The 12,059-nt window shown below is 40.9% G+C and overlaps 1 protein-coding gene across 14 annotated transcripts in view; it reads left to right on the top strand.

The window, feature by feature from the left end:
* Positions 1-12,059, top strand: part of XRRA1 (X-ray radiation resistance associated 1) — a 69,030-nt gene that overhangs the window by 33,188 nt on the left and 23,783 nt on the right. For 5 of the 14 annotated variants that reach the window (XM_061150234.1, XM_061150244.1, XM_061150215.1 and 2 more), the window contains 2 exons: positions 7,411-7,539; positions 8,252-8,469. The exons of 4 other annotated variants lie outside the window; for them this stretch is intronic. In XM_061150234.1, the coding sequence (XP_061006217.1) occupies positions 7,411-7,539; positions 8,252-8,469 (347 nt within the window). Of the gene's footprint in view, positions 1-7,394; positions 7,540-8,251; positions 8,470-12,059 lie in introns of those variants that run through there. 5 more of the 14 variants (XM_061150266.1, XM_061150258.1, XM_061150274.1 and 2 more) reach the window with 3 other exon arrangements.

The raw sequence follows: 12,059 nt of genomic DNA, 5'->3' as shown, positions 1-12,059 counted from the left end.
AGGTCCATTCATATAATTCTCCCTCAGTCCTCCCTGTCAGCAGTTTTACATTATGTTTTCTAAGCTTTGACCCCTCAGCTAAACCACTGCACTTTTGGCTATCTCACCAACCAAGTAAAATGAACAGTCAGATCTTTTGTTCTGGGTTTTATCTCTTGGGAGGATTTCTCCTCCCCTGTCTTTCAGAGCCACCTTGGTATGGAGTTATAATCTTGCAACACTCTGGTTTTGGTTAGGATCAGCATATCATGCAAAATCATTTGTAAATTCATTTGTATATTGTTCTCCTACACCCAGTGGTCATAGAACATTAGTTATGGGTTGATGGAGAAGAAACAGTACAGCAGGAGTAGGCATTGTAGAAATCTAAGCAATGTTAATTCATTCAACTTTTCCAGATTTGCTTGAGCTGATCTCCAAAGTTATTTTCATGTACTGAGGGAGTTCTGAACATTCAGGTCATAATGCACATCTCAGGAAACGTGGTCCCCTTAGTGGCCCATGGTCAGGTGTTCAGTCTCTACCAACATGCAGGAGTAAGCCAGAAGCTGTTTCTCAAAAGGAAAATAGTTATATGAAGAATAGAGCATAACTTTGCTCAAAAAATGATTCTGTAATTGGTGCCTTGAAAAGGCTCTATTCATAGAGTGAGTGATCATTCACTCTATTTATCATCCAAACCAGGAACATAGTTGAAAGGGAAAAGCACCACTATTAATTATTTGGCAATAACAGGTGAAAATTCAAACTGTCCTTGAAAACCAGGATATATGGTAACCCTATCTATACAGACTTAGACAGTTAGAACACAGTTGGACCTGCTGAACTACCTGCTTCTGCTAGTTCTTGTTCATTAATAAAGAGAAAGTAACATCTGGCATGGGCTTCCCTGGTGGCTCAGAGGTTAAAGCATCTGCCTCCAATGCGGGAGACCCGGGTTCTACCCCTGGGTCAGGAAGATCCCCTGGAGAAGGAAATGGTTAACCCACTCCAGTATTCTTGCCTGGAGAATCATCATAAGTGCTAGGGGCTGTGTTGATGTGCTACAGTAAGAAGAGTCCACATAGGGAACAGTGGCTGAAATTGGAATCACCATGTGATTGAGTAATTTACAGTCATTCTTTGAGACCTGTCTTCTGCACAAGTCAAATAAACAAGATAAACAGGGATGTTATAGGACTCATTATCCTTCTACTTTTCCAGTCTTTAGTGTTTGCAGTAATCTCTGCAGTTACCTCAGAGATGTGGAATTATCTTTGATTTACTGTTTTGGAAGCAAAATTCCTAGGGCTTCAATTTGGCCCTTCCTATTATAAGAACCCTCATGTTATTGGTCAGTAAAAAAGTGTGGTTATTTTGTCGGTGGCTTAGTGCATCTTTTCTAATGATGCACTAGAACTGGGGAGATAACCACAAAGTAGGTTTGTGAGTTGACCAGGTCCATTCACAGGCTAAATTTCCATTCTTCCTTTGAATCATCACAATTGCCCACTTTCTGATATGGACCACCGTGCCTTTCATACCCCAGACTTAGCACCAATTTCCAGATATTTTCTAGTTATGTTTGAAAGCGTTCATTAGCACTCTCTATATTGTAGGAAATGTTCTGTGTCCACATTGTCCAATATGGTAGCCACTAGTCATATTGAGCACTTGAGATGTGGTTAGTGTGACTGAGGAGCTGAGTAGTCCATTTTATTCAAGCTTGATTAGTTTTAATTTACATGTAGATAATCAGGAACTGAATGAGAAACCATGACTCCCCTGTGGGCAACTCAAATCACTTTTTTCCCTCACCAGATCTAGAGTTCTTTTGGCATATAGGTCATCAATAACTCCAAATCAGCTTAATTCATTTACAGAAATTGAAGTTGTTTGAAGCTAGTCTTCAGTCCCTGCAAGGATCACACTGTTTTCTAGTTCACACTTCCTCTTTGGATTTAGTCCTCCACTGCCCTAACTTAATACAGGGGCAGTTGATTGGGGGCTCCCTTTCTATGACATACTCTGGACTCCAGTTTTTGGCTTCCTGGACTAGCAAGGTTGTCAGAATCTCTACTTAGCTTCTCAGCCACTTCTGGAGTAAGCAGAGAGCCCTAGGCGAAAAGTGGCCCCAAATGTTACATGAATCCCTTCAGGTTTTCTCCTTCTTCCAAATCTTGGTGCCCTAACTTTTCACAGCTTATTAGTTCCCAGATGCCCTAAAGAAGATTGTCTTTTATATATGTATATATAGTCTGGATTTTATAGTTTACACTTGGGAGAGAGTTGGCTCATGGTATTTAGTCTGCAGGACCATAAGCCTTTCCATTTATTTTGGCCAGGTGCCTAGGTGCCTGGTATGGAACCATTTTAAACTAAATAAACTAGCTGGCTATTTTATGAACCACTCCAATGATACAAATATGGGCTGGAGTTTTTCAGGAAGACCAGCTTGCCCTCCCCCTTCCCCTTCTCTGCTCACTCCAAGGCAGTTTTCCCTTGGTTTGGGGATGAGAGGAATGGGCTTAGTTCTGCTTCTGAGGGTACCTTTCTTTAGGATCCCAGGTTCAAGTGAGGATCTCCAATTCTATGCCCCACCTTCTCTTTCAGTAATATCAGCAAATATCCTTATGGCAAAGTAGCTTTTTATGCCCGGTTTCTACCTCTGGAGTTTTATTTTTATTTTTTTTTAATGTGGACTATTTAAAAAAATCTTTATTGAACTTGTTAGAGTATTGCTTCTGATTTTTGTTTTGGTTTTTTGGCTGCAAGGCCTATGTGATCTTAGCTCCCTAACCAGAGATAAAACCTGCACCCCCTGCATTGGAAGGTGAAGTCTTAACACTGGACCTCCAGAGAAATTCCTGTCTCTGGGGTTTTAGATTTTGCCACAGTACTTTACTGTCTTTGCATCTCTTGCATCTTTTTGTTTGTTTTTTAAAAAAGTTTTTATTGGAATATAGTTGATTTACAATGTTGTGTTCATTTCAGGTGTGTAGCAGCGTTAATGTTATACGTGTACATGTATCTACTCTTCCTTAGATTCTTTTCCCATATAGGTCATTATAGAGTACTGCGTAGAGAGGTCCCTGTGCTATACTGTGGGCCCTTATTAGTTATCTGTTTTATATATAATAGTGTGTATATGTCAGTCCTAATCTCCCAGTTTATCTCCCTCCCTCCTCCTTTCCTCCCTGGTAACCATAAGTTTGTTTTCTCCATCTGTGACTCTTATTTCTGTTTCATAAATAAGTTCATCTGTACCATTTTTTTAGATTTCACATATAAGCGATATCACATGATATTTATCTTTCTCTGACTTCACTCATTATGACAATCTTTAGGTCCATCTGTGTTGCTGCAGATGGCACTATTTCATTCTTTTTTATGGCTGAGTAATACTCTATTGTGTGTGTGTGTGTGTGTGTACACACATACATATACACCACATCTTCTTTATCCATTCCTCTTTGATGGACGGTTAGGTTGCTTCCATGTCCTGGCTACTGTAAATAGTGCTTCAGTGAACACTGGGGTGCATGTATCTTTGAAATTCAAAGTATGGTTCTCTCTAGATATATGCCCAGGAGTGGGATTGCTGGATCATGCAGTAGGTCTAAATGATAGGTCTTTTTTTTTAAATATATATACTTTATTCATCATTCTAGTTGTTTTCAGTGGAAAGTCTTATTACATGAAGTAAGACAAGTCTTCACCACTCTGTACTTTTATTTCTTTACATATAAGAAAGAGAGAATAAATATACTCCTGCTTATATCAGCATATCAACTGAAATATTTATGCTGTGAAAGCAGTGAGGCTTCAGACAAGTATTATTGTCATTTTCTTCCCACACATCTGTCCACACTCAGTATGCTCTGTCGATTCCCCTTTTCTGCTAATCTCTTAAATCTTGGTCCCTCATTGTCCACTGTCAACCCACTGTTTTTCTTGATCTTTATAGTCTTTCTTAGTGTTCTCATCCCTTCCCTAGTCTTAAGTTATTTCTCTACTTCACTTTTGTCATCTGAACTATACACCCATGTATCCTACTTATCATGTCAGACTCATCAGACACATGCCCATGCCAGCATCTCTTCCTCCTATGTCCCTGGCCTCACTGACGGGCACTGCTCTTCATCCACTGTGTAGTTTTCCAGGCTATAAACATGGTCATCAGGCTGAATTCTTTCTTTCCTCACCTCTCACAACCAGCTAGGCCCAGAGATGCTTGAGACCAACCAGAAACCACACAACAAGCAAAGCAGCAGCAACACCAGAACCAGAGCCGAGGGCTCCTGATCCCCACTCCTGTGCTTTTCCTAATATGGTACTTGAATTCCCACTCCTGAATGGGAACCCAACCACTGGGGCAGACTCCTACCTTCTAAACAATTCCATTTAAGCTACCAGATTTTAAATGCTATCACTTCCCTTTGCTAAGAGAAGGTATAATAAAAATAGCACTACAGCTGGAAATCTCGGTTTCTGTACTGACAGACTCCTGCCACTTCAAAGAACTCTTGTCCCAAAACTGCTGTGGGAAGGGCTCAGCGGGAGAGTCTGATGCTTTCCTATGAAGCTTTGCCTCTTGTCTTCCTCACCTACCTACTATTGATGGCCCCCCTATTTCAAGGCGTGTGTTTTAGAGACAAAATGAAACTCCTCTATGTTATAATTGGAGCTGAACTTTGAAAAGGCAAAGTAGTATGACTTTTCACAAGAGACAGGTCAGAGCTAGCTTTTTTATTATGGAGCTTAAGAGGAATTTTTTGAAGTCTTACTTCTTAGCTGTTTCATATTTCACTGGAGTAAAATAAAGATTGGCCAATTAACTATAGATCAACAGAGCTTCTGTGCACCATCCTATAATTGCTTTCAGGTAGATTAAAAATTCACTGTGTGAAAGTTGGTCCTTTTGGGAAGAGGAAGAGAGTGATCTGTGACCCTGAAAAATACCAGGAGCTAAAGGCTTCTTTCCTGCTCTGTTGAGTGTCTCTGGGCTTTGGATTTCAAGCCTCTTGCCCCTCACTTTGCCAGGGTTCTTTTGGAAACGGCATCTGACCCCTTCCTCTTTTTAGTCAGAATTATCATGGTTATAATCTACAGAAATCCATCACTATTAGAGCAACAAGAAAAGGAAGAATTTACTGTAAACACAACGAGGCATCTAACACTCAGGCCTGGGGCCATGCTGAATATCCGTCCTGAGCATTGTGGAGTACCCCAGAAGTTCTGTCTGTCAGCTTTCAAACCTACCCCTCTCAGTGACACACCCCATTTGTCCACAGGTGAGTGCCTGTGTTTCTCTGAGCCCCATGTTGAGGCACATGACCAGCCAGAGCTCCTAAAAATACTACAGCTGCAGCCACAAAACAATGATTTGTCTTCCTGTTCCTCTCCTTCTCTCACAGTTCTTAAGAACGTAGCAAATTATCTCTCCTTTTTTTCCTTTGGCCATGCCTCATGGCTTGTGGGATTTTAGTTCCCCAACTAGGGTTTGAACCCGGGCCCTCAGCAGTGAAAGCCAGCAGTCCTAACCACTGGACCAACAGGGAGTTCTTTCCCTCTCTGTCTTCATGGTTTAGTTTAAACATTGCCTTCCCTGGGTTCTCCCCACCCAAGTGGGTGACTTGCATCAAGTTTTGTGCCTGCCTCTGCTCTAGTATTGATCTCATTGTGTGCTGAGCGTCTGTCTCCTCCACAAGACTATAAGAAGAACTTTGAGAGGGGAATGTGTTCTTTTTCTCTTTGTATTCCCTGTGCCTGGCTCCACAAATATGTGTAAAAAAAAAATTCTTGAGTGTGAATGAATGAATGAGTGCACAGCTGGCTGTATGCTGTCTTTAAATTCACCTTTGAAATATTCCTGCCTTTAGGTGAACTGTTAACAGTCCTTTGGGCTTTTGAACTCACTGTCTACCTTTGTCAGCCTCTCTCCCACCCAGCCAGCAGCTACCCTTCCACTTCCCCACCCTTTAATTCACATAGGGCTTGAACATGTGATGTGAGAGGTGGGCGCTGTAGTGGAAAGGGCCTGGGGTTTGGAATCGAATTGGTGCTCTACCACTTTCTAACTATGAGATTTTGGGCAAGTGACTCTTAAGTTCGAATTTCTTCATCTGAAAAGGAGATAGATCACACTGTCCTTCCCAGTGCTCCTCTGAAATGACATATATAAGACAACACAATGTCAGGAATGCAGTAGGCTCAGAAAAAGGCTACTTTCCAGTCCTCTTATTGTAGGCCTGTGATTCACATATGTGTATGTGTGCATGTGACCAGGTATCCTGTGTGTTTGTTTTTGTGTATAGAAAGGATGGAGTTGGAGGGAGGAATGAAAACACAATGTGAGTCATCTATCTCTCAAGTGCTTAGAAATAATTACCTAAGCCTCATCCACATGGTGACACAAATGAGGTCACATTGATGGTAGTACCTAAAATACCACTACTTCCTACCCAACGTGTGTGACTCAGGACCTCAGCCTGTTAAATCCCACTCTCAAGTGTTTCTGAAAATCCTCAGAATTTGAATTTGAATTTAAGAAAAGACTTCTCAGTTCCATACTGATGTGTGCACTCTACAAAGTCATTTAGAGGAGAGCCTCACTGCGGCCAGGAATGGTGCCCTTCATCTGTCCTACCTTATCCCACTTGGCCTCTGCCAGGGTCATTATCTCCAAGTGCTTCTGTGATTACCAGTTCTTGGGGTGACACAACATACTTGGGAGTCTTCCCTGACCCCAAATTGTGCAGTGTTCTTCCTATAGAATGTTTCCCCTAATTCTGCCACCCTGGTATTTTCCATGAACATTACTAATGCCTCTCCATCCTGCCCCAACTTGGTCACACTGAGTCCATCAGTAGATATGTGCAACCTTTCTCCATACAAAAGATTGAATGTAGACCCAGAGGAATCGGGTGGAGAGGGAGGTGGGAGGGGGGATCGGGATGGGGAATACATGTAACTCCATGGCTGATTCATGTCAATGTATGACAAAACCCACTTCAATACTGTAAAGTAATTAGCCTCCAACTAATAAAAATAAATGAAAAATAAAAAAAAAAAAAGATTGAATGTGTGAGTGGGGTTTGGGGAGGGGGGTCAGTTGGAAAGCGGATTACACTTTCTGGTACCTCTCTCTGCAGAAACCATTCTTGGGCACTAGAGAAGTTTCCAAGGTGGTTAGGCTTCTTTTTTTTTGGTAGGAGGGGGCCACACCACATAGCATGTGGGATCTTGATTCTGAACCAGGGATTGAACCCATGTCCCCTTGCTTCAGAAGGCTGGAGTCTTAACCACTAGATCATCAGAGAAATCCCCTGGTTAGGCCTCTTGATTGATTCCCTATCCTCCATTTCTTTCTGGGAATGATGGAGCTTGTCCCGTGCCCTTGATCATTATCCCAGGTCTTTGTGCACACAGGGAGGCATCTGTCACATCGCTGACCACCAAGAGGTACATCCTGAGGTTCCCAGCGCTGGAGACACTGATGCTGGATGACAACAAACTCTCCAACCCCAACTGTTTTGTCAGCCTGGCCGGGCTCAGGAGGTAAAGCTAAAAGCCTCTCTCTGTAGGGCCCTCTGTCACCCCCATCCTTGCTCACACCTTGAGTGCTGCTCTGGAAGCCAAAAGGCCTGGCTTTAAATCCCAGTTCCTCCACTTACCTCAGCTGAGCTTTAGCTCGAGCCAAAAAAGTGGGGCACTAGTAAAGATATTTCTGATCACATGATTGGTTTAGAAGCAGCAAAGAGGAGAAAACGGGATCCTGACCCTAAGAGAAGAGATGGAATAAAAGAAAAAAGAATGAGAATCAGAAAGATAAGTTAAACTCTGAGTTCCACCTATAGACAGCCCTCTATACATCCACAGATTCAACCAACATAGAACCTGTGTGGTTCTATGTGGAGGCCTGACTGTATTTGGTTAAAGCAATGAACTGCTGGCCTTTAAATAATTAAGTTTTAGATCTCTGGAAATCTTACTTGGGGTTCAAATGCCATTTACTGAACGCCACTTTGTGCCACATTATTTACATATTTTGTCATTTAATCCTCTCAAGAACCTCAAAAGGTTAATAAATGCTACCCCCATTTTAGAGGTAGGGATATTGATACCCGAGAGGGTAAGTCACTGGCTCAAGGTCACAGAGGAGGAGTAAGTGTCCAAGACTGATTCCATGTTATTTCCCTAAAGTTGCTTGGTAAATGTCCCTGAGGTATCATTACTGCTGTGATTCTGTATTCACTTTCCATAATTGAAGACTGAAGAAGTTAAGCCTGGACCAAAACAGGATTTTCCGGATCCCGTACCTACAGCAGGTTCAGCTCCGAGATGGGTCTGGAGACTGGGTTGGAGGCAGGGGGAGTCCCCGGAAACAGCCCCAATCCATGCTGCAGCCCAAGTCGTGGATATATGAGGCCTCAGATGACCAGCCGGATTATACTATACTGCCCATGAAAAAGGATGTTGACCGGACAGGTTAGTGATACCCCTTGTTAGAGAGACTCTTGACCCATGGTGTGAATAAGCATCTAAGAATTGATTCTGAGGTCTCACATGAAATATTTCAGTAACTTCCTACCTGTTCTGTCAGTCAAGATGTTTTTACAACCCAGGTACAAGTGGATTTTTTTTCTTTTTTATCTCAAATAGTAAGAGGCTAAAAGTAAGGCTTTCCAGTGATGGTTAATTCTGGGGTGCATTGGCATTCTCATGGGACTCAGGCTCCTTCCATCCTCTCTTCTCCATCCTGAGCCTGCTTGCTTGTCCTTCCTTGCTTGTCCATTTGCATGTCTTCTTTGAAAAGATATCTATTCATATCCTCTTGATTGTTTATTTTTTTTACTATTGAGTTTTGAGTTTTTAAAAAATGACTTTTTGGATAGGAATCCCTTGTTCAGGTACAGTAATTAAAAATATTTTCTCCCCTTCATTAGGTTATATTTTCATTTTGTTCATGGTTCCCTTTGCTGTGCAGAAGCTTTTTAGTTCGAGGTGTACTGATTCAGTTATACATTTACATGTATATGTTTATATTTTTTCGGTTCTTTTCCACTATCATTTATTGCAAGATTTTGAAAATAGTTCCCTGTGCTATACAGTACGTCCTTGTTGTTTATTTTGTATATAGTGGTATGCATCTGTTGGTTCCGTGCTCCGTTATGCTTCCTCTTTCTTCCCCTTTGGTACCCATAAGTTTGTTTTCTGGGTGAGTTTTTCTGTTTCATAAATAAGTTCATTTGTACTATTTTAAAAATTCTACATATAAATGATATCATATGATATCTGTCTTTCTCTGTATGACTTCACTTAGTGTGATAATTTTTAGGTCCCTGCATGTTGCTGCAAATGGTATTATTTCACCCTTTTATGTGGCTAAGTAATATTCTATTGTGTGTGTATCACATCTTCTTTATCCATTCATCTATTGATTGACACTTAGGTTGCTTCCATGTAGTGGCTGTCATATATAGTGCTGCTCTGAACATGGTGGGGGTACATGTTTCATTTTAAATTAGTGTTTTTGTCTTTTCTGGGTATATACCCAGGAGTGGGGTTGCTGAATCAAATGGTAACCCTATTTTTAGTTTCTTAAACAGCCTCCATACTGTTTTCCATAGCAGCTTCATCAATTTACATTGCCACTAACAGTGTACAAGGGTTCCCTTTTCTCCACACCTGCTCCTACATTTATTATTTGTAGACTTTTAGTTGATGGCCTTTCTGATCTGTATGAGATGATACTTCATTGTAGTTTTGATTTACGTTTGTCCAATGATTAGTAGTGTTGAGCGTCTTTTCATGTGCCTGTTGGCCATTTGTATGTCGTCTTTGGAGAAATAAAGGAATGTTCTAGTTCTGTAAAAAATGTCACAGGTAAATTGATTGCATTAAACTGTAGATTACTTTGGATAGTGTGGCCATTTTAATAATATTAATTCTTCCAATCCAATCTATGGTATAACTTACTATTTCTTTAAATCATCTTCATTTCCTTTGTCAATGTTTTACGGTTCTCAATATATAAGTCTTTCACCTCCTTGGTCAGGTTTATTCCTAAGTATTTTATTCTTTTTGATTTCAATTTTAAAAGGAATTTTTTTCTATTTTCTCTTTCTGATATTTCTTTGTTAGTGTAAAGAACTACAAGTGATTTCTGTATGCTAATTGTTTTTAAATTTTTATTTACTTATTTATGGCTGTGCTAGGTCTTCATTGCTGTGTGAGCTTTTCTCTAGTTTTGGCAAGCAGGGACCATTCTCTAGTTGTGGTGCACAGGCTCTCATTGCAGTGACTTCTCTTGTTGCAGAACACGGGCTCTAGGGTGCTCAGGCTTCAGTAGTTGCAGCACCTGGGCTCAATAGTTGAGGCTCCCAGACTCTAGAGCACAGGCTCAATAACTGTAGTGAATGGGCTTAGTTGCTCTGTGGCATATGGGAGCTTCCGGGATCAGGATCAAACCTGTGTCTCCTGCATTGGCAGGTGGAATTTTTACCACTGAGCCACCAGGGAAGCCTTCTATATGTTAATCTTGTATCCTGCTACCTTGCTGAACTCATTTATCAACTCTAGTTTTGTGTGGAGTCTTTAGGGTTTTATATATACATAGTATAATGTTATCTGCATATATGACGATTTTACCTTTTCCCTTTCAGTTTAGGTACCTTGTATTTCTTTTTCTTGTCTGATTATTGTGGCTAGGGCTTCCAATACCATGTTGAATAGAAGTGGTAAGAGTGGGAGTCCTTGTCTTGTTCTAGATTTTAGCTGAAAGGCTTTCAGCTTTTCACAGTTGAGTATTATGTTGGCTGTATTTTGTCATAAATAGCTTTAATTATGTTGAGATATGTTCTCTCTGTACCCACTTTGGCATGAGTTATTTTTTTATCATGAATGAATGTTGAATTTTATCAAATGCTTTTTCTGCATCTGTTGAGGTGATCTTGTGGTTATTGTCATTTCTTCATGTATCACATTGATTTGAGTCAACACAACTGTTCTCTATGTCTGCATCTCTATTCCTGCCCTGCAAATAGATTCATCAGTAATATTTTTCTAGATTTTATATATATGTGTGTGTGTGTGTTAATATGTGATAATTGTTTTTCTCTTTCTGACTTACTTCATTCTGTATAACAGGCTCTGTGTTCATCCACCTCACTAGAACTGAGTCAAATTTGTTCCTTTTTATGGCTGGGTAATATTCCATTGTATATATATACTACAACTGCTTTATCCATTCATCTGTCGTTGGACCTGTAGGTTGCGTCTGTGTCCTGGCTATTGTAAATAGCACTGAAAACATTGGGGTGTGTGTGTTTGTTTTAGTCGCTAAGTCATCTCTGACTCTTTGCGACCCCATGGACTATAACTTGTCAGGCTTCTTTGTCCTTAGGATTTCCCAGGCAAAGCATACAGGAGTGGGTTGACATTTCCTTCTCCTGGGATCTTCCCAACCCAGGGATTGAACCCACATCTCCTTTGGTTCAATTCTTTACCAGTGGCAGGCAGATTCTTTACCAGTGAGCCAACTGGAAAGCCCCAAACATTGGGATATATGTGTCTTTTTCAGTTATGGTTTTCTCAGGGTATATGCTCAGTAATGGGATTGCTGGGTCTTCATGGCTACATGTGGGCTCTTTTCTAGTTGTGGTATGTGGGCTTCTTGCTGTGGTAGCTTCTCGTGTTGCGGAGTGCGGGCTCAGCAGTTGTGGCACACAGGCTCAGTTGCTCCACAGCCTATGGAATCTTCCCAGACCAGGGATTGAACTGGTGTTTCCTGTGTTGCAAGGTGACTTCTTAACCACTGGACCACCAGAGAAGCCCAGCACTTTAACCATTAGTCTTTATAAAGTTTCCCTTGCCCTGTTTTATTTTTTCTCCTTCATTCTTAATCCCTCCTCCCATTTCCCATTTTCATGTAAGTATCTGTTTTTGTGCTGAGTACATTTTCCTGGCTATATGGATATATCTCTGTGAAATACATTAGTTTGTGTGTAATGTGTTTTTAGTTTACATAATGGTAATATACTGTTGAGCCCATTCTGTTACTTAATTTTTTTTCCACT

This window comes from Dama dama, chromosome 1 (genome assembly GCF_033118175.1).
Source record: "Dama dama isolate Ldn47 chromosome 1, ASM3311817v1, whole genome shotgun sequence".
NCBI lineage: Eukaryota > Metazoa > Chordata > Mammalia > Artiodactyla > Cervidae > Dama > Dama dama.
This window is presented reverse-complemented; position numbering and strand designations above follow the sequence as displayed.